This window comes from Arachis ipaensis, chromosome B03, assembly GCF_000816755.2.
Source record: "Arachis ipaensis cultivar K30076 chromosome B03, Araip1.1, whole genome shotgun sequence".
NCBI classification, from domain to species: Eukaryota; Viridiplantae; Streptophyta; class Magnoliopsida; order Fabales; family Fabaceae; genus Arachis; species Arachis ipaensis.
Window position 1 is genome coordinate 8138190 of NC_029787.2, and position 22497 is coordinate 8160686.

The window sequence follows — 22497 nt, forward strand, 5'->3', positions numbered from 1 at the left end:
TAGTTTAAAATTGAGCAAAGACAGAAAGGGGTATTAAGCAAGGTAGGACAAAGTCAATAATAAGGCTTTACGGCAAGATAAGGTAGAACAAGATGAGTCTTACCAAAGAAAACAAGGGGATGGAGCATCAGCAGCTCCGGTGACCCTCTCCAACGTCGACGGTGAAGGACACAACAGAATAACGGTGGCGGTGGTTCCTCTCCTCTGGAGTGACTCCCGCAGCAACACTACAAGCTTTGACGAACAGGGGAGAGGTAGGGGTCAGCCGCAGTGGAGCAGAGTAAAGGCGGAGATAGCTTCGGGTTGCACCAGCGGTGAGCTTCAGCGATGGCAATATCTCCGTCCGACGCGGCCCCTTCAACGGCGATGACCGTAACTCCAGCGATGAGTCCCAGCAGCGACGATAGTGGTGCTGCCTTCTCTTTATCCATCTCTCTCCTTATTCGTCTCTCCCTCTGCCTCTATAACTCGATAGCGGCGACGGCTTCTCTTTGCTTTGCCAGTGCCGTCATCTTCTTCTCTTCTTCCCTCGGTGACTTTCTCACCCCCTTTTCTCTATTTCTTTTGTTCAGACTTCAGTAGGGCTGCACATGGATCGGATAATATCCGCATATCCGCGGTAATTATCCGCATCCGATCCAAATTTTGCGGATATTATCCGATCCGCAGAGCCATCGGATCGGATCCGCACTATGGTCGGATCGGATTGCGGATTTGGCAGTGATATCCGCGGATCCGATCCGCAAATCCGCATATCCGCACATCACATATGAATAGCATAGTTTAAGAAAATAAACCCTAATGTGATATGAATTTTAATGTGTTATTTCTGAATTTTATGATATTTTGTTTTTAATTTTTTATGTTGTACTTCAACTTAGAATAATTAAACTTAAATCTTGTGAGGCTATATCCGATCCGATCCGATCCGTGTGCAACCCTAGACTTCAGAGTGTATGCTTATGTGAGAGTAAGAGTGTGTGGGTTTAATTTAGGCATTAGGGTTAGGTTTTGGTAAAAAGAATAAGGGTAGTGTAGGAATTTTGATAAAATTAAAAGATAGGGTAACAATAAAAGAAATCAAATATAAAATATTTCAGAAAAAGTTTGGGACGTTACAGTAAAAGAAAGTTATGATAAAAAAAAAAGGCAGTAACTAAGTATGAATTTGCATAATATTAGTTTCAATAATGATAACTTGTTTGGTCAATTCAATTATCCAATTATTACTATAGGATGATTAACAGCTTCAAGGACCAGTCCCTATATTTACCATGTCCCCACTTTGCTTTCATCTGTCTTTGAATTTGAACATGGGGATCACTAAAATGTGGCCTCTGAAATGACACAAGAGTGGGAAGCTAGGTTGTAGTGAATGTTGTGGAGAAGATCTGATGGGTGCTATCATGTTACCATCTTTGGACTTAACAATGGGTATGTTTTTTGGTTTGGGAAGGTTTGAGTCAGGTATCATTTCTTATTTTGACTTGCAGAAACTTTTAATTGTTTTTGAAGATATTGTGTTTTTTACCAGTTATGCGAACCTATGCATATTATTTCAACATTTATGGGGGCATGTGTTGGAAAAAGAAGTTTTAATTTGATTTTTATTATGTAATTGGAGTTGTAGTTCAGTGAATGATGAAAAAGAGAAAGTGTTTTCTCTTGATCTGTATTTCATTCATACAAGATAAAACTAAACCTTGAGTTTTTTATCATACAATCAATTTTGTCCTCTCAAGATGACAACTTTTGTGAGATATTCTTTAACATTTTGAGTATGTAACTGATAGCATAAAGATATTGATGATGCAGTTTCAGAAAGGCATCATGATGATGGAGAGGCAGTTGACATGTTTTCTCAAGTCATGATGGTATTCTTGGCTCTCCTAGTGATTAAGCTTAGTGTTCATGTTTTAGGTTGAATGGAGCTGATAAATCTCTAGAGGTGTTATTAGGCAAGGAGTTATGTATGGGAAAATCCATTGGTACTTTTTTTTTAATTGGAAAAACTTCTAGAGAGAAGGGTGTTCAAAGTATAATTAGTCATATTAAGGAAGGTTTTGCATGCTATTAACACACACAAATTTATGATTACAGTGGTTAATTAACTTTCTTGGATTATTGTTTGCAACCATATAGGGCTCTACCATTGCATGCCTTTGAACTGTATTCTTTGTTTTTGTGTTTGCCATTAGCTTGTTGATTTGGAACAGGCAATGACCACATTGACCAAAGCCACCCTGATTTCTTCTCTTTAGCCTTACACTCACCTCCTTTTTGATTTCACTCACCTATTGGCATTTTGTGCAATATAATTATGGCCCAACTACCATTAATGTATGACCAAAAAAACTAAATGTTTATATGAAGTGTAATGTGAATGCATTACATTGTGATTAGTTGGGTTCTTACCTTGGTCCATCTCCAACAAGTGGAAGCAACAGAAGTAACTTTGAACCTTGCAAGACTCTAGATCAATGGCTTATTTTCCGAAGTATTTTACGGATTAAGACAAAAAAACAAAGTACAAATTTATATATAAAAATAGATATTAAAATAATTTTAAAGATTAGTTTAGTGTATGAGTTTAATTTAAATAGCTTATCAATAGAAACAAGTAAATAAATGACACAAGGTGGCAGCCATAACATTGGGATTGAAGCTTATCCATACTTTAGAGAAGATAAAAAAAATAGAAATATTAATCCAGTTGTATTCCATAATGTGATGGTAACAATGTATGATAATGAATTATTATGACAATAATCATAATCAATTGGACACCAAAAAAAAATCATAATCAATTGTATAATTATCAATCGTTGAGAATAATCTTTTTAAATAGATTTATGTGGTGTTAATTTCTATTTCTTAAGTATTATGTGTCAAGCTTTTAACAAAACAGGAAATATTATTTTGCAGTGATGATTGAATTGGAAAAACATGGGAACAACAGATTAACTAAATTTTATTCTGAGTTGCGGAGAACATGAACCTCATTTGTTGTAGAAGAATCTAGTAACAAATTGGCTAAAACTGTTTCAACAGAAATGTGTATTTTGTTCCATGATCAACTCAAGGACAAATAAGGAACTATAGTCTCTATCGAAAGCAGATAGTCTGATGATATATATGAACTGAAACTTGAAAATGCTACTGATGAATAAATTTTATTTCATTCAGATTTGAGCACAAGCTAAATTTGTTTAAACAACATCTTGTCATGAATTTCTCATTTATCAAATGATTGATACAAGGAAGAAATCAAAATATAAAATCTCAAAAAGAAAGTGCCTTCTGTACAAGTTACTCTCAACTAATCTATTCTCCATTAGCATGATTTATAGCCTACTCAACTGAGAAGTGAGGTTTAAGAACTCATCCTCCCCGCATGGAATTGTGAGACCACCATTCGGATGATCATAGCCGAACTCTTCTTCTGCTTGGTTTAGCAATTCTAGAAACAAAGGTTGGTTCAAGTATGATATAGGAATTAAAAGCCTCTTCATTTTGTCTCCAACATAAACTGCAAGATAGCCTTTGGGGACATCATTGCTCTTTGTTGCTTTTCTAATACCTGGTATGCGGAAAGCCATTGTTTTTTAGGAGAAAGAAATATTTGAGTTTTTCTAAACTTCTAATACTTGAGAATATGTGAATGATTGGTGTTGCTTCAGAACACAAGAAGTGGTGTATATATAGTTGCTAGGATCTTCTTCAAACCAATTTCCTCAAGAGATAATTTGAATAAGATAGGGTCTACCAAATTGGCAATGTATTATGCATCACAAGAAATCACATGATATTGTCTTGAAGGTGTTAGGAAGTTCATTGAGAGTGCATACCCCACTTCTTCATATAATGGCCAACATATTAGCCTCTTGAAATTAATGAGATCTACATCAAAACAGTGCATACCTTACATAATGCTTCTTTCATAGATTGTACTACAGCTACTCCATTAATTAGTAGACATGCTTTAGACATCTCACATGTTTATTCAAATTGAGATTGCTTCTAAGTTCTAACAATGAAATTGTAAACCTTGACTATGACTTTATCTATTATCTTTGAATCTATTGCTAGTGAGCCAATATGAACCTCAGCTTTTCCAAGTACACCAGATTATAAGCAGTACAACTGGAATTTGAAACCATGGACAAACATGTTCCAATTACACTTCCTCCTCTTGCATATATATGGTGGGCCTTGTAATATCTACTATGAACTAACATTTAAGTTTCACTTAAGCACCTAGCATTTGATTACAAGTGGCTGCTTTATTAGCCATTCCTTGACAAGGTGGGGTATGCATTCTCAAACAACTGCTTAATCCTTGAGAGAGGCCTCTAGGACAATACCATGTGATCTCTCGTGTAGTGATGCGTATGCATTCCTATCATTTTCAAAAATCTTTTATCTTAGAAATAGTTTTCCAAAGAATCTTAAAATCTATAAATACACTTGCTCTTGCCTTCAAAAACAACACAACTCATTGGCAATCTTAAGTGTCAAACACTTAAAAACACATTCTTCTTAAACTTGGGAACTTTTCCTTGCTGTTATTCTTACATACTTCTTTAAAAAAATGGGTTTCCGTTTACCTGTTATTCGAAGGACATCATCATTCTCAGCTAGCCAAGCAGCTTCTAAATCTGTGGAAGTCCCAAAGGGGCATCTAGCAGTGTATGTCGGAGAGAAACAGAAGCGGTTTGTGATCCCCGTTTCATACTTGAACCAACCTTCAATCCAAGACTTGTTGAGCCAAGCTGAGGAAGAGTTCGGATATGATCATCCTATGGGAGGTCTAACAATTCCTTGCAGTGAAGATGTCTTCCAACAAATCACTTCTCGCTTGAATTGACCATGAATCTCACGCTGTAGGAGACTGACATAGATTAGTATACACATTTTGTACAATAGGCAACTTGTAATTACACATTTTTCTAAGTAAATGAAAGAAGAATGACCATTACTATGAAAAATTCAAAGTGTTTCCTCTGTTTTTTGGTTTAATGACAAAGAAAGAATTCAGCTACTCTCGTATTTCATTTTTTTTTTCTTTTTTAAACATTTTATCTTCTCTCTAAAAACAGAACATCATGCAGTATCTAGTAGTAAGCTGCCTGATGTAAGAAAAACCATACTTAATTGTTCATTTTTTTCTCATAGATTGCACTAGTTCAAAGTATGTAAAATTATAATATTTTAAATAAAAGAATAAGAATATGCATGGAAAACTATAGCTAAAGAAATTTCTTAAACGGGATGTATGGCTCATTTATTTATATATTTCTCAATGTCTGTTCTCTTATTTCTTTATTGAAGTTTTAACCATGCCTTAACATTTTTAAGAAGCATGTTATGTGTTGCATTTAACTAATCTAAGTGCTATTTTCGTCGGCCAACAGAAGTTTTAATTGATAAATTTTATACTTATTAGCATGTTATGTGATTTTAGTAAGGTTGAACCACAAAAAACTATTCACATGGTTCCTGCTTTTTGTAGAGAATATACTGATGTACCTTGTGATATATTGAAATGTTTGGCTAGGATGTGGGACCATATTTCATGCCCTCCAAGTGCAGAAGAAGTTGGGATACAGTCACAAAATGTGGTCCTCTCTGGCATCCTATCCCTTTATTTAAGAGGTTATGTGATATGTTTTAAGCATGTCTGCAACATAAGAAGTAATCCATTAAATCAGCTTTGCATTTAACCATTTATTAGCTTCTCAGCTATCTCATAGTGTTTGGCAAGAACTCTCAACTTTCATAAACACAAGGAAGACAATACCGTGTGGCCTCTCATTAGACCTTTGGTTATTCTAAAACACATATGCATACTACCAGTTGGTCTTGGATTTATAAACTGCTTTATGAAATGTTCCCTTCACTTTTTTTTTTCTTTTTCTTTTTCTGAATTCTGAATTCAATATTGCTTTTTTTATGGTTTTATAGTATTTACACTTTCATAAGAAAATTGCTGAAGTTTGTGACATTCAATCATGGAATGTCTCAAGCTTGTGTTACTTTTTACAATGACATGGAATGCCTCTTCCTTTACTTTTAATATAAGAAAACTGTGAGTTCTTAACAGATTTTCAATTGTACTTTCAAACAGCTATTCGAAATTCTAGTTTAAATGAAATGAATCATCAACTTCAGTCAATTTCTTCAAAACAACGTTGAACTTAATTTTGATTTGCTGCATAAATATATAAGAGATCATTGATTCAACAAAAGCCAAGAAATAAAAAATATAAAAAAAAGTTAACAAATGAGATGCAATAACTTTCTCTCATTCATGTTCATTTTTACACTTTCAAAAGGAATGATACAATGAAGAGACCAAAATGGACAATCTTCAAAACAAAAAGAAAGAGCCTTCTGTACAAAATGTCTCAGCTAATCTATGTCAGTCTCTATGAGCAAAATTTACTGCCCACTTAATTGACAAGTGAGGTTCAGGAAGGCATCCTCGCTGCAAGGAATTGTGAGACCGCCAGTTGGGTGATCATAACCGAATTCTTCTTCTGATTGGCTTAGTAACTCTTGAAATAAAGGTTGGTTCAAGTAATATACAGGAATCAGAAACCTCCTCATCTTATCTCCCACATAGACTGCAAGATAGCCTTTTGGAACATTAGTCCCTTTTGATGCAGAAAGTGATGCCTTTCTAATACTTGGAATGCGAAAAGCCATTGTTCTTGAAGGATTTGTATGAGAGAAATATGTGAGTTTTGATACTTTAGGAGATGCAACTGATTTGTATTGGTTGAGAACACAAGAAGTAGTGTATATATAGTTTGCTATCCTGAAGAAATAATTTTAATGAAGCTGTAAAATGGGGTCTACAAAGTGAGAAATGATCACAAGATGTCACATGGTATTGTCTTGGATATTTCTATCAAAGGTTAGGTCTCTATCTATCCGTTGTGGTAAAGCTACTCCATTAAACATGCTTTAGAGTTTAGACATCTCACATGTTTCTTCAGATAGACATTTATAGCTCTGAAACACTGTTCTGAGGCCAGAACAGAACCAAAAGTTGGCCTCACAAGACAATATGGACCTCAACTTTTCAAGTACACCAGATTATAAACAAAACTCCGTGGTATTTGCAAACCATGGGCAATTAGATTTCCTCTTGCATAAATAAGTTACAATTTTTTGGCCTACCCTCTAATGAGGACAATACCATGTGATCTCTTACATGCCTTTGTCTCCTAATATGTCCCATCTGATAGCCTTCCTCCACCAATCATTCAAGTAGCTACATGTTTATAACATATCCTTCCATCTATATAAATATTCATGGTTGCAAGCATTTAGGACCAACACAATTCATTCACATCCTCAAGCAATAAGAAACTCAAAAGCTTGTATCTTATTTACAAGTCATTTCTAAGACTGGTCTTTCATCAACACATACAAAAATGGGTTTTCGTTTTGCTGGTATCAGAAGAAAGCTATCATTTAATTCAAACCAAGCATCTTCAAAGGCTTTAGAAGTCCCAAAAGGCTATCTTGCTGTCTATGTTGGAGAGAATATGAAGCGGTTTATGATTCCCATTTTGTACTTGAACCAGACTTCATTTCAAGAATTACTAAGCCAAGCAGAAGAAGAATTCGGATATGATCATCCAATGGGTGGTCTAACTATTCCATGCAGTGAGGAAGCCTTCTTGGACCTCACTTCTTGCTTCAACTGACTATAAGTAATTCTAAAGAAGACTGACATAGATTAGTTGAGACACAATTTTGTAGTGGAAGCTAGTAGCTATCATCTTAGTGAGATGTCAAGGATGTAAATATATATCAGATTCTTTTTGCAATTTCAATGAATTTATAAACTTCATCACTAATTACTTATAGATTCTATTTCTTTGGTATATTCTCTTCAATTTTGTTTATTTCTTTGTTGTATTGCTACTACTGTGGTATTAAAAAAATGTCTATTAATTTATAATGGCATGCTGCAGAATTTTACTTTCTAAAACACATAAGCACTCCACCTTGTGAATCAGTGAAATGAAGGAGAGAAGCATATGGTTAAAGTTCATAAATTGGATTCAAGTTTGGATTTTGGATAATTCAATGTTTCCTGCAATTTGATTATGGTCTTTTGTTTTAGATTCACTAAGTTATTTCTCTAGAATACAGAGAAAATAGTGTCATTGATGAAATCCAAATTCTATCATTCCCGGTAGCAATTTCTTCCAGCCATCTAACTAAAATTGTTGAAAGTTAACTCTTGATTGGTTAAGCCCTCGATTGAATCATCATTGAAATTCTCAAAATTCTATCAACATGAGGGCTAAATTTTATTAGACAACCCAAAGCTAGTCTCTGACTCTCTTCTTCTTCTATTTTTTTTTTAATTTCTTTTTTTATTTTTAAAACAATGGCATGTAAGTGCTTCTTCTTTCTTTACTTTTATTATAAGAAAACTGAGTCCATGCCTTAACTTATTTACAATAGTGATTTCAAACCACTGTTAAGAAACTGTAACTTAAATGTTTGAACGAAACGAACCATCGAAGTTGGCAATCATCGAACTTAGATAGCCTAACATATTTTAAGTTTTAAACTGGAACTTAATTCTGATGTTGTTGCATAAATAAGAGATAATGCAGATTAAAACAAAGCCAAAAGGTAGTTTTAACAATGAGATGCAAATAACTTTCTCATTCATATAGCATTTTTACACTTTCAAAGGAATTATAGAATCTTCAAGGTATAAAGACAAAAGAGCCTTCTGTACAAAATCTCAACTAATCTATGTCAATCTCTATTAGTTTTTTATTGCCCACCCAACTGAGAAGTGAGACTTAAGAACTCACCCTCACTGCATGGAATTGTGAGACCACCGGTTGGATGATCATATCCGAATTCTTCTTCTGCTTGGTTTAGTAATTCTTGAAATGAAGGCTGGTTCAAGTAACATACAGGAATCACAAACCGCCTCATCTTATCTCCCACATAGACTGCAAGATAGCCTTTTGGAACATTAGTTCCTTTTGATGCAGAAAGTGATGCCTTTCTAATACCTGGAATGCGGAAAGCCATTGTTTCTTCTTGTTGTTCAAAAGAAAAAAGAAATAGATTGTTCTTGAAGGATTTGATTTGAGAGAAATATGTGAGTACTGATACTTGAGGAGATGCAACTGATTTGTGTTGTTTGAGAACACAAGAAGAAGTGTATATATAGTTGCCATCCTGAAGAAATAATTCTGATGAAGCTGTAAAATGGGGTCTACATAGTGAAATGATCACAAGAGATCACATGGTATTGTCTTGGAGGTCTCTTTCAAGGACTTGAAAGTTAAGTGAGAGTTCATACATCATACCCCACCTTCTGACATAATTGCCAAGAGATTATGCATGTCAAATCAAAGACATCTACATTAATGCTTGTTCATATACTAAAGATACTGAATCAGACATGCTATAGACATATCTCATGTTTCTTCAGATAGACGTTGCTATTGACAATGAAATCTGTAAACCTTGGCCACAACTCTGAACCAAACTTAGGCACATCCTCACAAACCAATGTGAACCTGATTTTTCCAGTACACCATATTTTTAGAAACATATCCCATGGAATCCGCAAACCATAGACAACATGATCTAATTTGTGTTGGCCTCCTCTTCATAAGGTAGACTTTGAATTATGTACTTATTACAGGTTTGAGAAAATCCCCGAAGACAACACCATGTGACCTCTTAAATGCCCTTGTCTCCTAATAGGTCCCATTTCATAGCCTTCCTCCACAACCAACCATTCAATTACCAATTTTACAACATATCCTTCATCTATATATATGTTCATGGCTGCAAGCATTTGGCAACGACACAAGTCATTCACATCCTAAAGCATAAGAAACTCAAATACTTGCATCTTATTTACAAGTCATTTGAAAAACTAGTATTTCTTCAACACATACAAAAATGGGTTTTCGGTTACCCGGTATTGTAAGAAAGGCATCATTTACTTCATCTTCAAAAGCTATGGAAATTCCAAAAGGTTATCTTGCAGTTTATGTTGGAGAGAAAATGAAGCGGTTTGTGATCCCCATATCATACTTGAACCAGCCTTCATTTCAAGACTTGCTAAGTCAAGCTGAGGAAGAATTTGGTTATGATCATCCAATGGGTGGCCTCACAATTCCTTGTGAAGAAAATATGTTCTTAGATATCACTTCTCGCTTGAGTTGATGCTAGCACCATCAAGATTAGGCTGACTTAGAAATAGATTACTTAACACAATTTTTGTAGCAATTTCTTACCCTGAGAAAGTTTTTCTCCATTTTTTGTATCCTACTATGAAACTCAATGAGAAATTTATGCACATAAACAAATGTCTCCCATTTTCTCCTTAAATATAAATGTACTCTTAAGTTCAAAGGCAATAATAAGCTGAAGTGCGGTTCATAAAATCAATTTTCATGATGTGGTTTACAATAAAAGAAAAGGAAAGCAGTAGATAACTTTCATGATTTAATAATGATGATGCTATACTCCTAAGTAAAAAAGTTATTATAAGAAAAGCAGTAACTAAGTATGAATTTGCATAATATTAGTTTTAATAATGAGAACGACTAAGTATGAATTTGCATAATATTAATTTTAATAATGAGAACGTTTTTGGCCAGTTCAATTATCCAATTATCACTATAGGATGATTAAACAGCTTCAAGGATCAGTCCCTGTATTTGCCATGTCCCACTTTGCTTTTATCTGTCTTTGAAATCTGTGTGGACCCTTCCCAATTTGTACATAGTGGTCACTAAAATGTGGCCTCTGAAATTACAATTGAGATTGAAACACTAATCCAGTTGTATTCCATAATGTGATGTTAACATTGTATTATGAGTTACATTTGTTTGCTGCAATCAACTAATGACCCCATTTCTTCATGTGACTGAGGCCCCATTTTTTCTATGACAGAAGATTCCTCAATTTTGAGTCACACAGCATCCTCACATGAACATGTTATTTGGTTTGAGGGCCACAACAAAATTATATCCAAGTGACTGGTTCCTCACTGATCCATATTCACCACAAAAGCATCTGAAGATATCTTAATCCACTTATTCATTGCTATATTTCCTTCTTTCCAATAACCAAATAGACTAAGGGCCAGTGACTTGTGTAACAGCTGTCATGAGTATGAAGCTAAAACCATTATCAAACTTTCCACTTTTGGTCTTTCTTGGTATGATACAATGGTTTTTACAAAAATTCAGAATAATAAAAAGGAATCTAACTGTTGTATGATCTTTATCCAAGAAAAAAGAAGGAATTCAATGCATGTATAAGTTTAAATCCATAGTCTGATTGGAGCATACTATGAACTTTATGAACATATATACTAGCATGTTATCATGTATGTTATGTTGGTTCTCTTTGTAACACTACTTTTCAAAGTCAATCTGGTATAAGTTGGCACCTCACAGATGCATGTCAACATCAATGTCAATCTAAGAGAACGTGTGATGTCTAAAGCATATCTACTAATAGATTATGTATGGTTTAATGCATGGACATATTTTTGGTGTCACCTATGCTATGCATATGTCTTTGCTTTCAAGAGGGTAATTTGTTAGCCACTGTATCAGAAAGTGGGGTATGCAATCCTTTTCAACTTAGCAATCCATAGAAACACCTCCAAGACAATGCCATGTGATCCCTTATCACTCATAAAAAATAATTTCAGTTGGAAATTGATTTGAAGGTTCCCTACTTCTCTTAGCATCTATATATACCAAATTTTTTGAGGTTCTAAAGGAACACAAGTCATTTGCATCCTTAAGTATCCCTAACTCAAATACTTATTTTTATTTCTCATACAAGTTCTTTGAAAAAACCACTATACAACATGGGTTTCCGCATTCCAAGTATTAAAAGAGCAACAAAAACAATTTCCAAGGGGATTGATGTACCAAAAGGCTACCTTGCAGTCTATGCTGGAGACAACATGAGGCGGTTCGTGATTCCAATATCATACTTGAACCAACCTTTATTTCAAGAATTGTTGAGTCAAGTTGAAGAAGAATATGGATATGATCATCCAATGGGTGGTCTCACAATTCCGTGCAGCGAGGATGAGTTTCTAAACATCAGTTTCTAAACATCGATTCTCACTTGAATGGGATGTAGATCATGCTATTAGGATGTAGATAAATTAGTTGAGAGACATATTTGTCCAGAAGGCACTTCATTCTTTTTCTTATGGACACTTTCCATTTTGCTTTCATTCCTATGGAATTGTAAAAAGGATTTTCTGAATGAGAAAGTAGTTATGGCAAGATAGTTTTGCAACATAAAACACTTTTTGCTATTGTTATATCTCAATTCTCTAATGAACTAACTCGTTTAAATGAGATACTGAACAAGTGAATATAGATGATCAGTCTAACAAAATGAATGGTTCTTGCAAAAATTAAGTTCCAAAGGGAAATTTATTATATATCTTGAGGGTGGTCCCAGCTTCCTTGAACTCACCCCAAAAATTTCTCTTGAATGATTTATCTCGAACAATTGAATTTAGAAAACTATGAAGTTGCACCACTTCTTTGGCAAACAAATCAACTACTTCCTTGGCTATGTAAAGGTATGCTAGACTAAAAAAATGAGCATATTTAGTCATCCTATCCACAACCACCAAAATAGTGTCTATTTCCAAAGCCTTGGGCAATCCCCCAATGTAGTCCATAGATACACATCAGACCAAACATTTATGGGAATTGGTAATGGTTATAACAGGCTAGCAAGTAGCAATGTCTGGTGCTTATTCCTTTAGCAGACCTCACATTCTTTGATGTATTGCAGAATTTGTCTTTTCATCCCTTCCCAATACATCACTGCAGAAATTCTCTTGTAGGTCCGAAAGTATCCAAAATGTTCACCCACATTTGTATCATGAAATTCTTTGAAATAATTAGGAGACAGAAGAAGAATCTTTCCATTCCTAATAATGAGACCATTTGCTCTTTCTCTTTTATCTTCTATTTCTTTCTTTGCATTAGTTTTCTCAGGGCATTCAAAGGTTTGCATAGATGTGTATGTGTTATTTCAACCAGAGCAATCTGAGGGCATGCTCTTGTTGCATGCCTCCTAAATCCATTATCTATAGCTTTCAACTTAATAATAATTTATCATGCTAGTTGGCTGTTTCACCTTGCTATTGAGTTGCATGAACTGAAATGTAGGAGACTATGATCTATTATTGGCCGCCACTGTTTGAAAAGGTGGGGGACGCACTTAGCACGACCCCATCCTTTAACCCCCTTCAACAATTATTTCTCTTATAAATACACTTTCTCTTGCCTTCAAAAACAACACAAGTCACTGGCAATCTGAAGATCAATACTTGAACACGTTCTTCTTAAGCTCTAGAGCTTTTCCTTGCTCTTTCATTCCCTACATACACAAGAAAAATGGGTTTCCAGTTTTCCTGTCATCCAAAAGGCAGCACTCTTAGCTAAGCAATTTCAAAATCCGTAGAAGTCCCAAAGGGTTATCTTGCAGTGCATGTCGAAGAGAATAAAAAATGTTTTATGTTGAGTGAAGATGAGGAAGAGTTTGGATATGATCATCTCAAGGGAGGTCTGAACAATTCCTTGCAGTGAAGATGTATTCCACCAACTCACATCTCAGTCATAGGGACTGATCCTTCATCACAAATTCACAATCCATAAGGCCACATATGTCATTACATTTCAATATGATTGGACAGAAAGCCAACTAAATAACCTTTCCACACTTTTCGGTTTTCTAGGATCATAAGCATCATGAACATTATTGCACAATTTTACCATCAACAAATCATTACAACTTTTTTAGGGGAAAAATCTTATTTGATCCACATAGTAAAAAAAAATTCATCACAAAAGAATTGAAACAATTCTGCAACAAATTATTTTCCCAAACGGCTCAAGCATACAAGGTGCAAGGTAGAATTGAAATAAATTCAAAATCCAGAGTCCCATCCAAATCATAAAAATGGAAGAGAAAATTGTGCATCCCAGAACTTCCAAACCCAAATGGCAAAACTCAGTTGCCCGTAAATTCAATAACAGAAAAATAGTTGGGGAAATAAAGAAAACCTAACTTTTCCAAAACCAACTCATCCCCAAGATAATAAAAAGACAGCACTAATAATCAAAAGCAAACCTTTTTTCATTTTTAAGACATGAATATATTCCATAAGAGCAACGATTTGCACACAAAATTTTGTAAAACACAGATTGACAATGAATTCAGTCACTCACTTATTTTCTGTTTATCCATAACATTTTTCAACAAAATAATTATCTATAACACCTTTCAGTTCTTGAGAGCTTATATATGCAAAGCTACTTGCAATAAGAAAAACCATATTTAACTGTTAACTGTTCGGATAAGTTTCAAAGCATGAACAAAAGCACATCGAAGAAAAGAAATACTATTTTGGAGACAAGAGATCCTTCACCACATTCAAACCACACTGGAGACAAGAAAAACCCTGTAAAATCCCTACAATACCCCTTGTTCCTCTTTTTTTTTCAAACCAAACCCTAACCCTCTTCTATAGAAACTGTAAATTTCTTTAAAATATTTGTAACTTTTTTATTTAATTTATATTTGAGTTTGATAGGCTTGCTAGGGAACTGTTTCCCTAAGCGCCGGTCATGGTTCATTTTGGGCCGTGACAAAGTGGTATCAGAGCCAGGTTTAATCTGTGTAATATGGAGCAAGTGTCCTATGATAGGATCACAATTGTATAAATAGAAGCGCGCCTATTTGTACAAATTGTGGCACTATCAAAGACCTATAGGAATGTCTTCTTGTCCTCTATGTCATTGTTGTCTTCTGATTATTGAGAGCATGCGTCCTCTCCGCTTCTTACTACTCTTGTCCTTTTGTACCCAATCTTGACATATCCTTTGGTAGATTTTCTCGAATGTGTTTTTGCAAGGGTTTAACACTGGGTTGCAAAACTCATTCCGTTTTTCTAAAAATATTTTTCAGGAACAAATACTTGAATGTGTGAGCCTTCTATTCAAGAGTAATGATCTGCAATTGGTACTTCATTTTTGTTGAGTTCTTAGACGTCATATGCTCCATATATCACAGGCAGGATCCATCCATATCTAATTGTTTTACCTTTTATTAAAAATATGAAATTATTCGTTTTAGAAACTGTAAATTTCTTTAAAATATTTGTAATTTTCTTATTTAATTTATATTTGAGTCTGATAGGCTTGCTAGGGAACTGTTTTCCTGAGCGCCGGTCATGGTTTATTTTGGGCCGTGACAAAGTGGTATCAGAGCTTAGGTTTAATCTGTGTAATATGGAGCAAGTGTCCTATGATAGGATCACAATTGTATAAATAGAAGCGCGCCTATTTGTACAAATTGTGGCACTATCAAAGGCCTATAGGAATGTCCTCTTTGTCCTCTATGTCATTGTTGTCTTCTGATTATTGAAAGCATGCGTCCTCTACCACTTCTTACTACTCTTGTCCTTTGTACCCAATCTTGACATATCCTTTGGTAGATTTTCTCGAATGTGTTTTTGCAAGGGTTTCAGTTTTGGTTCTGGTTCGCTATTTCTCTCCTAACTAGTTCTAATTTTCTCCGATTTTGTGAATGTGTGCTTTAATCTTCTTCGTCTTTGGGTTGTTCTCTATGATTCCTAATGTCAATAGTTCATGAGTTACTTAAAAGATTTGATTTATGTTTGTTGTGAATTACAATCTGATTTCCTTATAGAATTGTATTTGGATTTGTGGATTGCATGAATTTGTTGAGTTTCTGATCGAGATGCTTTATTCTGGATTTGATAAGCGATATTGAGATTTTCCTTCTTATGTTGATGATTTTTGAAGCTAACACAATTTTGATTAGCTTTTGATTCTTTTTTTCAAATCAATAATTTTGAAAACAGCTATTTAGTTGCTCAAGAAGGACTATGTGATGCAACATATGAATAGAGTGTTATCGTTGTTTGTTCGATTGTTGATTTTCTTTGCTTAAGTGTAGTGAATTATTTGGGTGATAAGTTAGCTTTTTGGATCTAGAAGTTTAGTTTTGTTTTTCTAATTGATGATCTGTTTCCATTATGGTTCTTTGTTGCTGAATATGACTTTTTGTCACGGAACCATTTCCTGCTTGATAAGTTGAGAGAAAGATTGTGAACGCTTGCCTTTTTGGTTGGTGATTATAAGATGAACTTTGCTTTTGAGTATAATCTGAAACCTGAAAATTTTTTTAACCCTTGCTTTTCTGAAAATTTCCTTATTTTCAACTATTGTTCTTATTCTCAGAGGTTTAGGGAAATTGATTTTCTTGATTTGTAGTGCCTTTGTGATATTTGGAAGTAGATCTTAGAGATTGAAAAGAATTGTTGACAATTTTTGATAAAAAAGACTAGATATCTAATTTCTTAAAGCAAAATAAATTACTTATACGAATTTTTTTTCTTTATTATATTCAACTAATTATTATAAACCATGCTTTCTTATTATGTACCCCTTAATAACCCTAGTTTTAAAATTATCTGATTTCTCAACGAAACTTGATGTTTCATGAATTACATTTGGTTGGGTTTGTGGAATAAAATAGTGTAAGTAAAATTATGTACTTACTTGAGCTATACAATGATACTTTAAATTAAATTTTCACTAGGATTGAAAATATATTATTTATTTTAATGTGATAATATAGGATTTTTTGTGAACTTTGTTGCTTTTAAATTTATAAGTGGGAATCAATATTCAAAACAACTTGAGATTTTATTAGGACAATCATAATATATAGAGACTATTTTGGTAATTTTTTAACAAGTTAGGATTTTTTTTTATTGAATGATTAGTAATTTGAAAGTCTTTTCTCTTGTAACGAAGTTATTGCTAATTTTATTATTAGTATTATGGAGTATTTACTTGAATATTTCCTTGCTTTACATCTTAATCATTAGCTTCTTTGTCACGATTATAGAAGCTCTGTTCTCTTGCTTTGCACTCATTTAAGTATTTAATTATTATAATTCTTGACTCTTTGCGAAGTTGTTAAAGTATTTCAGCATTTGGCGTTTTGATTTCTATTAGAATGTATTTTATACATAAAACCTCACCATTACTTTAAGCTTTTCCTTTCCTTTTTCTTTTGAGAAATTTCTTTTACAAGGATTTCACATCTTCCTCCAACCATTGATGATTATATGCTCCTATTTTCATTTTATTAATTCTTATGCCTATTAAAATTTTAAGAGCCATTAATATCGGTTGAAAACTGCTGCAAAGCAAATATAGATATTTGTCTATATAAAATGTGCATCAGTGTATGCATAATGACTGGTTTACAATTGGTAATTTATAGTTTATAGTTGTTGTTCTCCTTTTCACAAAAAAAAAAAATAGTCAACTTTTTCTATAACTATAGTTATACTTGCATGTGTGTTCTCTATTTATCCAAAAAAAAAGATAAAGTATATATATTTATGAACATGATTTTTTTTTCTTTTGGTGTTTTATCTTTACAAGAAATCTAATTTCATACTAATTTTCTGAAATTCTTTTGCTATGTGCTTTGATTATGTTAAGAGCAAATTCATAATTGGAGATTTAAACCAAAAAAATAAAAAGAAGAAAGTAGTTATTATAATTGATTCTACTGTGTTAATTGCCAATACTTTAAATTTTAGTTTTATTATTATTATTATTTTATATGTGAATTTATTTGTAACTTCATACTAAGTTTAGCTACATGATTATAGGTGAATTTTGGCCTTGGGAATAATGAGATGATTGCTTGCATTTTCTCATTATGATTTACGTTATTTGTCTTTTATTTATAGTCAAAAGCTATTAAATTTTATTCTAGTATACTTAATATTCAAGGTTATGGCAATAATTATTTCAAATGACCTTTGTCAAAGAATTCTAGATAAGAGAAAATGAGGATGTTAATTTTTGTGACAATTACTGTTTTTAATTTTCATAATTGTACAATTGTCTTTTTAAAAGGTGCGGTCAAATCTTCTATTTGTTGTTTTGCTTTGTCTCTCTGTTATTGTCTTTGTCTTGTTGTGCTTGGGATTTGGATTTATAATTGTTGTGGGTATTTTATTTACGTTGTATGTTTGTTGCTATTTAGCTTTCCTTACCTATAGTGCTGTTGCTTCTTATTGTTTTCTTTAACTTCATTTGTCCTAGTGTTCTTATTTTGCTCGATAAATATTATAAAATTTTTAGGCTTTGTATGTTCTTCCTCTTCTTTAATTCTAAAAGATTGTGTGTTATTTAATTGTGTTTCTAGTCATTCTCTTAAATCTTTGTGAATATTACCATTGATTTTAGTGGCCATCTCTTGTGAACTTCGTACTTCTTTGATCCAACATAAACTTGTTTTGACTTCATACACCATCTTTTCTTTTATTGTTCTATCAAAGTTCTTGATTCAAATTTCCTTACTAAGACGCGATTGATTCTCTTTTTGGCATGCTTCACTGTTTTTGTATATCCTTGTTTAGTTGCGATCCTACGCATCTCCCCGAATTCTTGCGAATACCATCTATGATGTTTGCTCTTTTCTGCCTAAGTTTAGAATCCTTTTAAACAAACTCGTGTTTGTTTCAATATCACGTGCGATTCTCAGATATAGCAAGCGATACGTTAGTTCTTTAGGACACAGCTACCGATGCGGAAGTTCAGAAAGTTGAAATTTGAACACTTGACATAAAACTAGTTGCTACCATGGATATGTACTACAGAACCAAGATTGTATTTAGAAAAGATTGACGAACGACGTGAAGAGGGTTATGTATATCTGAGTGGTCAAGGGAACGAGAGTAGGGAAATGCCAATGACATCGTTTTATCAGGATCCTATCTTGTAACTTTTGCACCTCGTTATGCTTATTTCTCATGTTCGGTAAAGTGCTAAAATCATGTAAAGGAGATGCCTCTGAGAGAGGGGACGAGCGCGAGAGAAGAGACGAGGAAGAAGGACTGCCGCCGTTCTGCTTCGCTACCGTCAAACTGCTACAGCTGCCGCGCCTTGTCTCCATCGCCGCTGAGCCTCAACAGCCGCCATGCCAAGTCGTCGTCACTGAGGAGAGCACGAGGAGAGAGAAGGGAGAGACTTCGCGAAAGGGGAAGGAGAATATAATAGAACTCGTCGCCGGGAAGAGGGGTAACGGTGGTGTGTTGCCGCTGCTGCTACCGTTGCTGGGGAAGGAGGTCACATTCGAGCTGCGGCCGCCGTTAGAGCCATTCCTTGCTGGCGCCGTTGCTGGTCCTATGCTTTCGGTTTAAGCATCTTATCGGAGCTAATGTTGCCATCACCGTTGTGGTTTTTGGAAAAACGCCGCCGAATAGTGCCTTTGTTTTGGTTTAGGTCTTTTCCTTAAACTTGCATCGTTTCCACTTTTGCTCTGCTACTATTCCATTTATGCTATCTTGTTTCCATTCTATTTCAGCCGCTATAGCGGTGACTATTACAAAGTTGTTGCTGCGGGATTAGTTGGAGTTGTTGCTACTGCCTCGGTCTAGATTCTACGTCCTTTCGATCCATTCTATTCCAACCATCTTCACCTTTTTAATTTGCCACTCCGGTTTCAGTTTCTTCGGTCCCCTGGGACCAAGTTGTGAGTAGGCTTTACATTTATAATTGTTTGGCTTTACGTCTATAATTATTTGGATATATGGTGTTTGAACTTAGTTATACTTATAAAGATTATTATCAAATGATTTTAAATTTGGTTTTACTAATTGATTTATTAGAACTAAATGCTTATCCTTGTTAAACTCATTTTAATATGCACATGAGACTATATATTTTTATGAGATTATATGTATGTTGAAGAAGTTTTATATTATTTTAAAGTACTTGATTTTATTCGAATATGTATTTTTGAAGTATTGAAATTTTGTTGGTACTCACTTGTTTTGGAATTGTGAAATATTTTGAAATGCCTTAAGATTGAGAAAATATGATTGAATATGATTTGGATGAAAAAAATATTATCTGATTTGATTTGATTCGATACCTTATATATTTGTAAGATCAAAGATTTGTTGTGTTTGAAATTATATGTTTTGAATTAGTTTGGGAGGCTCGTATTAGAAAACCGTAGTTAACGGCGGTTATGACGTTAACCTAGATGCATCTGGCTCAGACCTCAGCTAGCAGGGGCGTTGCTAGCCTAACGTGTAGGCCACACGTTAGATCTGTTATTCCGTACGGACACACTAGAGGAAAGGGCTACCCATAGAGGTGGAGCCGCCTAAGTGTGGACTTTTGATTTGATTTCTGTATGAGAACTTCCTTATTGATTCACTTATTATTATGAATTATTATTTTTTAATTAAAATTATTTTTGATATAATGTTTATATATGGTCTCATGTCGATTATAGATGTATTGTCTGGCCACTGGGTTGCAAAACTCATTCCGTTTTTCTAAAAATAATTTTCAGGAACAAATATTTGAATGTGAGCCTTCTATTCAAGAGTAATGATCTGCAATTAGTACTTCATTTTTGTTGAATTCTTAGACGTCATATGCTCCATATATCACAGGCAAAATCCATCCATATCTAATTATTTTACCTTTTATTAAAAATATGAAATTATTCGTTTTAGAAACTGTAAATTTCTTTAAAATATTTGTAACTTTTTTATTTAATTTATATTTGAGTTTGATAGGCTTGCTAGGGAACTGGAACTGTTTCCCTAAGCGCCGGTCATGGTTCATTTTGGGCCGTAACAAACCCTTCACCAAATTTTAAGGTCATAGGTTGACTATCCCATCAAACTTCAATATTCATGGGTCCAAAAAAGCAAAATAACATCATTTTGCAACATAAGGGTCAAGCATATTATCATATCCGATATATTCGGGTCATAGAGGATAAGATCCTTCGCCACCATTCGATTTCATAGGACCACGCATCATTGTATCTGATATTTTAGGGTCATAGGGACTATCATCCTTCGTCACAATTAAATTCCATAAGACCACACATTACTATATCCGATTTTCTTGAGTCATAGGGACTAAGATACTTTGCCACAATTCAATTTCGTAGGGCCACATATATCATCTTATCCGGTTTTATCGGGTCATAGGGACTAAAATCTTTCATCACAATTCATAGGGTCAGGTCATAAGGAATAAAATCCTTCATCCCAATTCATAGGGCCACATATATGGTTACATATATCATTGGACAGAAAAAGTCAAGTATATTACCTTTCCACACATTTTAGTTTTCAAAGGTCACAAGAATCATGAAAATTATCGCACAATTTTCCCATCAACAAACCATTACACTACTTTTTCAAGAGATAACATCTTATTTGATCCGCATAGTAAAAAAATTCATTGCAAAAGAATTGAAACACTTCTGCGACTAAGTTTGTCCTGCTATAAAAGTCAATCATATATCATTCTGCAAAAAATTCTTTTCCCAAACGGCTCAAACATGCATTGTGCAAGGTAGAATTGAAATAAATTTAAAGTCCAGAGTCACATCCAAATCATAAAAAGAAGAGAGAAAAAAACAGGGCATCCCAGAACTATCAAATGGCAAAACTCAATTGCCCGAAATTCAATAGCAGAAAAATAGCTTGGGAAATAAAGAAAAACCAACTTTTCCAAAACCAATTCATTCCCAAGATAATCAAAAACTAACATCACAATTAAAAAGCAAACCCTTTTTCTTTTCGCGGACTTGAAAATATTCAATAACAGCAATGATTTGCACAAAAAAAAAACATCTTTACAATGGACCCCGACGTTAAGTAACAAAATGCAAAAGATTTGAACAGAGAAACATCTTTATAAAGAGAACCAACAAAAAAAGGGGGGGAGGGGGGGAGATCCATCCCCGTTACCGAAACGTGAAGATAATAAAGTTTCTTCTCCCACCATTGTTGATTCATACATTCTTTAAAACGCTAATCAAGCAGATTTTGCAAAAGCACCAATTACCTTCGTATTCACCGTTGAAATTTTGTTGAACCGAGCCTCCGAATTCACCCACAGTAGAGCGTTGATCCCATTATTCAAAGTAATAGCAGAGAAAGAAAGAACCCAACAATGGAGAAAGAAGAATGGAAAATACCAAATTTAAGAGGAACAAGAACCGCTTACTGAGAAATCACAACCTGGGTAGGAAGTGTCGAGAAGAGAGTTTCGCATTCTTATATAGGTTGTCAATGGCGGTGTTTTATGCTTAGTGTACCCTATGTATGTGTGTAGACATTTAATAATTATAATTATAATTTTTTAATTCTGTGTAATCTTTTTTTTTTCTTTTGTCGGTCAATGACTAATTGAGTTTCTCATTTATGTAATTAGCACCGGAAGGTCTCTCTCTCTTTATTTATTTTTTTTCTTTTGGAGTTATTCACTATCAAAATTCAAAAATAATTAATTTACAAAGTAATATTGATAAAGTGGTAAAATAAAGAATTAATCACTTTTAGTTTTATAT

General features: G+C 34.0%; 2 protein-coding genes and 2 long non-coding RNA genes across 4 annotated transcripts; 3 read left to right on the forward strand and 1 right to left on the reverse strand.

The window, feature by feature from the left end:
* On the forward strand, positions 1-2260 carry LOC107628805. The gene is made up of 2 exons (XM_016331410.2): positions 1-532; positions 1816-2260. Exons 1-2 carry the CDS (start codon positions 328-330, stop codon positions 1923-1925), a joined length of 315 nt encoding a protein of 104 aa, XP_016186896.1. The 5' UTR covers positions 1-327; the 3' UTR covers positions 1926-2260.
* Positions 4192-4988, forward strand: LOC107628812 (auxin-induced protein 15A-like). The gene has a single exon (XM_016331416.2). It carries the CDS (start codon positions 4592-4594, stop codon positions 4865-4867), a length of 276 nt encoding a protein of 91 aa, XP_016186902.1. The 5' UTR covers positions 4192-4591; the 3' UTR covers positions 4868-4988.
* Positions 9826-21885, forward strand: LOC110269928. Its single transcript, XR_002358772.1, has 3 exons — positions 9826-11623; positions 14094-14100; positions 21435-21885. It is a non-coding gene; the product is annotated as an uncharacterized LOC110269928 (long non-coding RNA).
* Positions 12460-22244, reverse strand: LOC110269927. The gene is made up of 2 exons (XR_002358771.1): positions 21993-22244; positions 12460-13468 (listed from the first exon to the last, which is right to left on the reverse strand). It is a non-coding gene; the product is annotated as an uncharacterized LOC110269927 (long non-coding RNA).

Bases quoted from the DNA above. Each gene is read 5' to 3' on its own strand.
- LOC107628805 (XM_016331410.2), top strand. From the start codon at position 328: ATGGCAATATCTCCGTCCGACGCGGCCCCTTCAACGGCGATGACCGTA. The intron at 533-1,815 runs GTGACTTTCTCA...TTGATGATGCAG, and splicing joins CTTCTTCTCTTCTTCCCTCG to TTTCAGAAAGGCATCATGAT.
- LOC107628812 (XM_016331416.2), top strand. From the start codon at position 4,592: ATGGGTTTCCGTTTACCTGTTATTCGAAGGACATCATCATTCTCAGCT.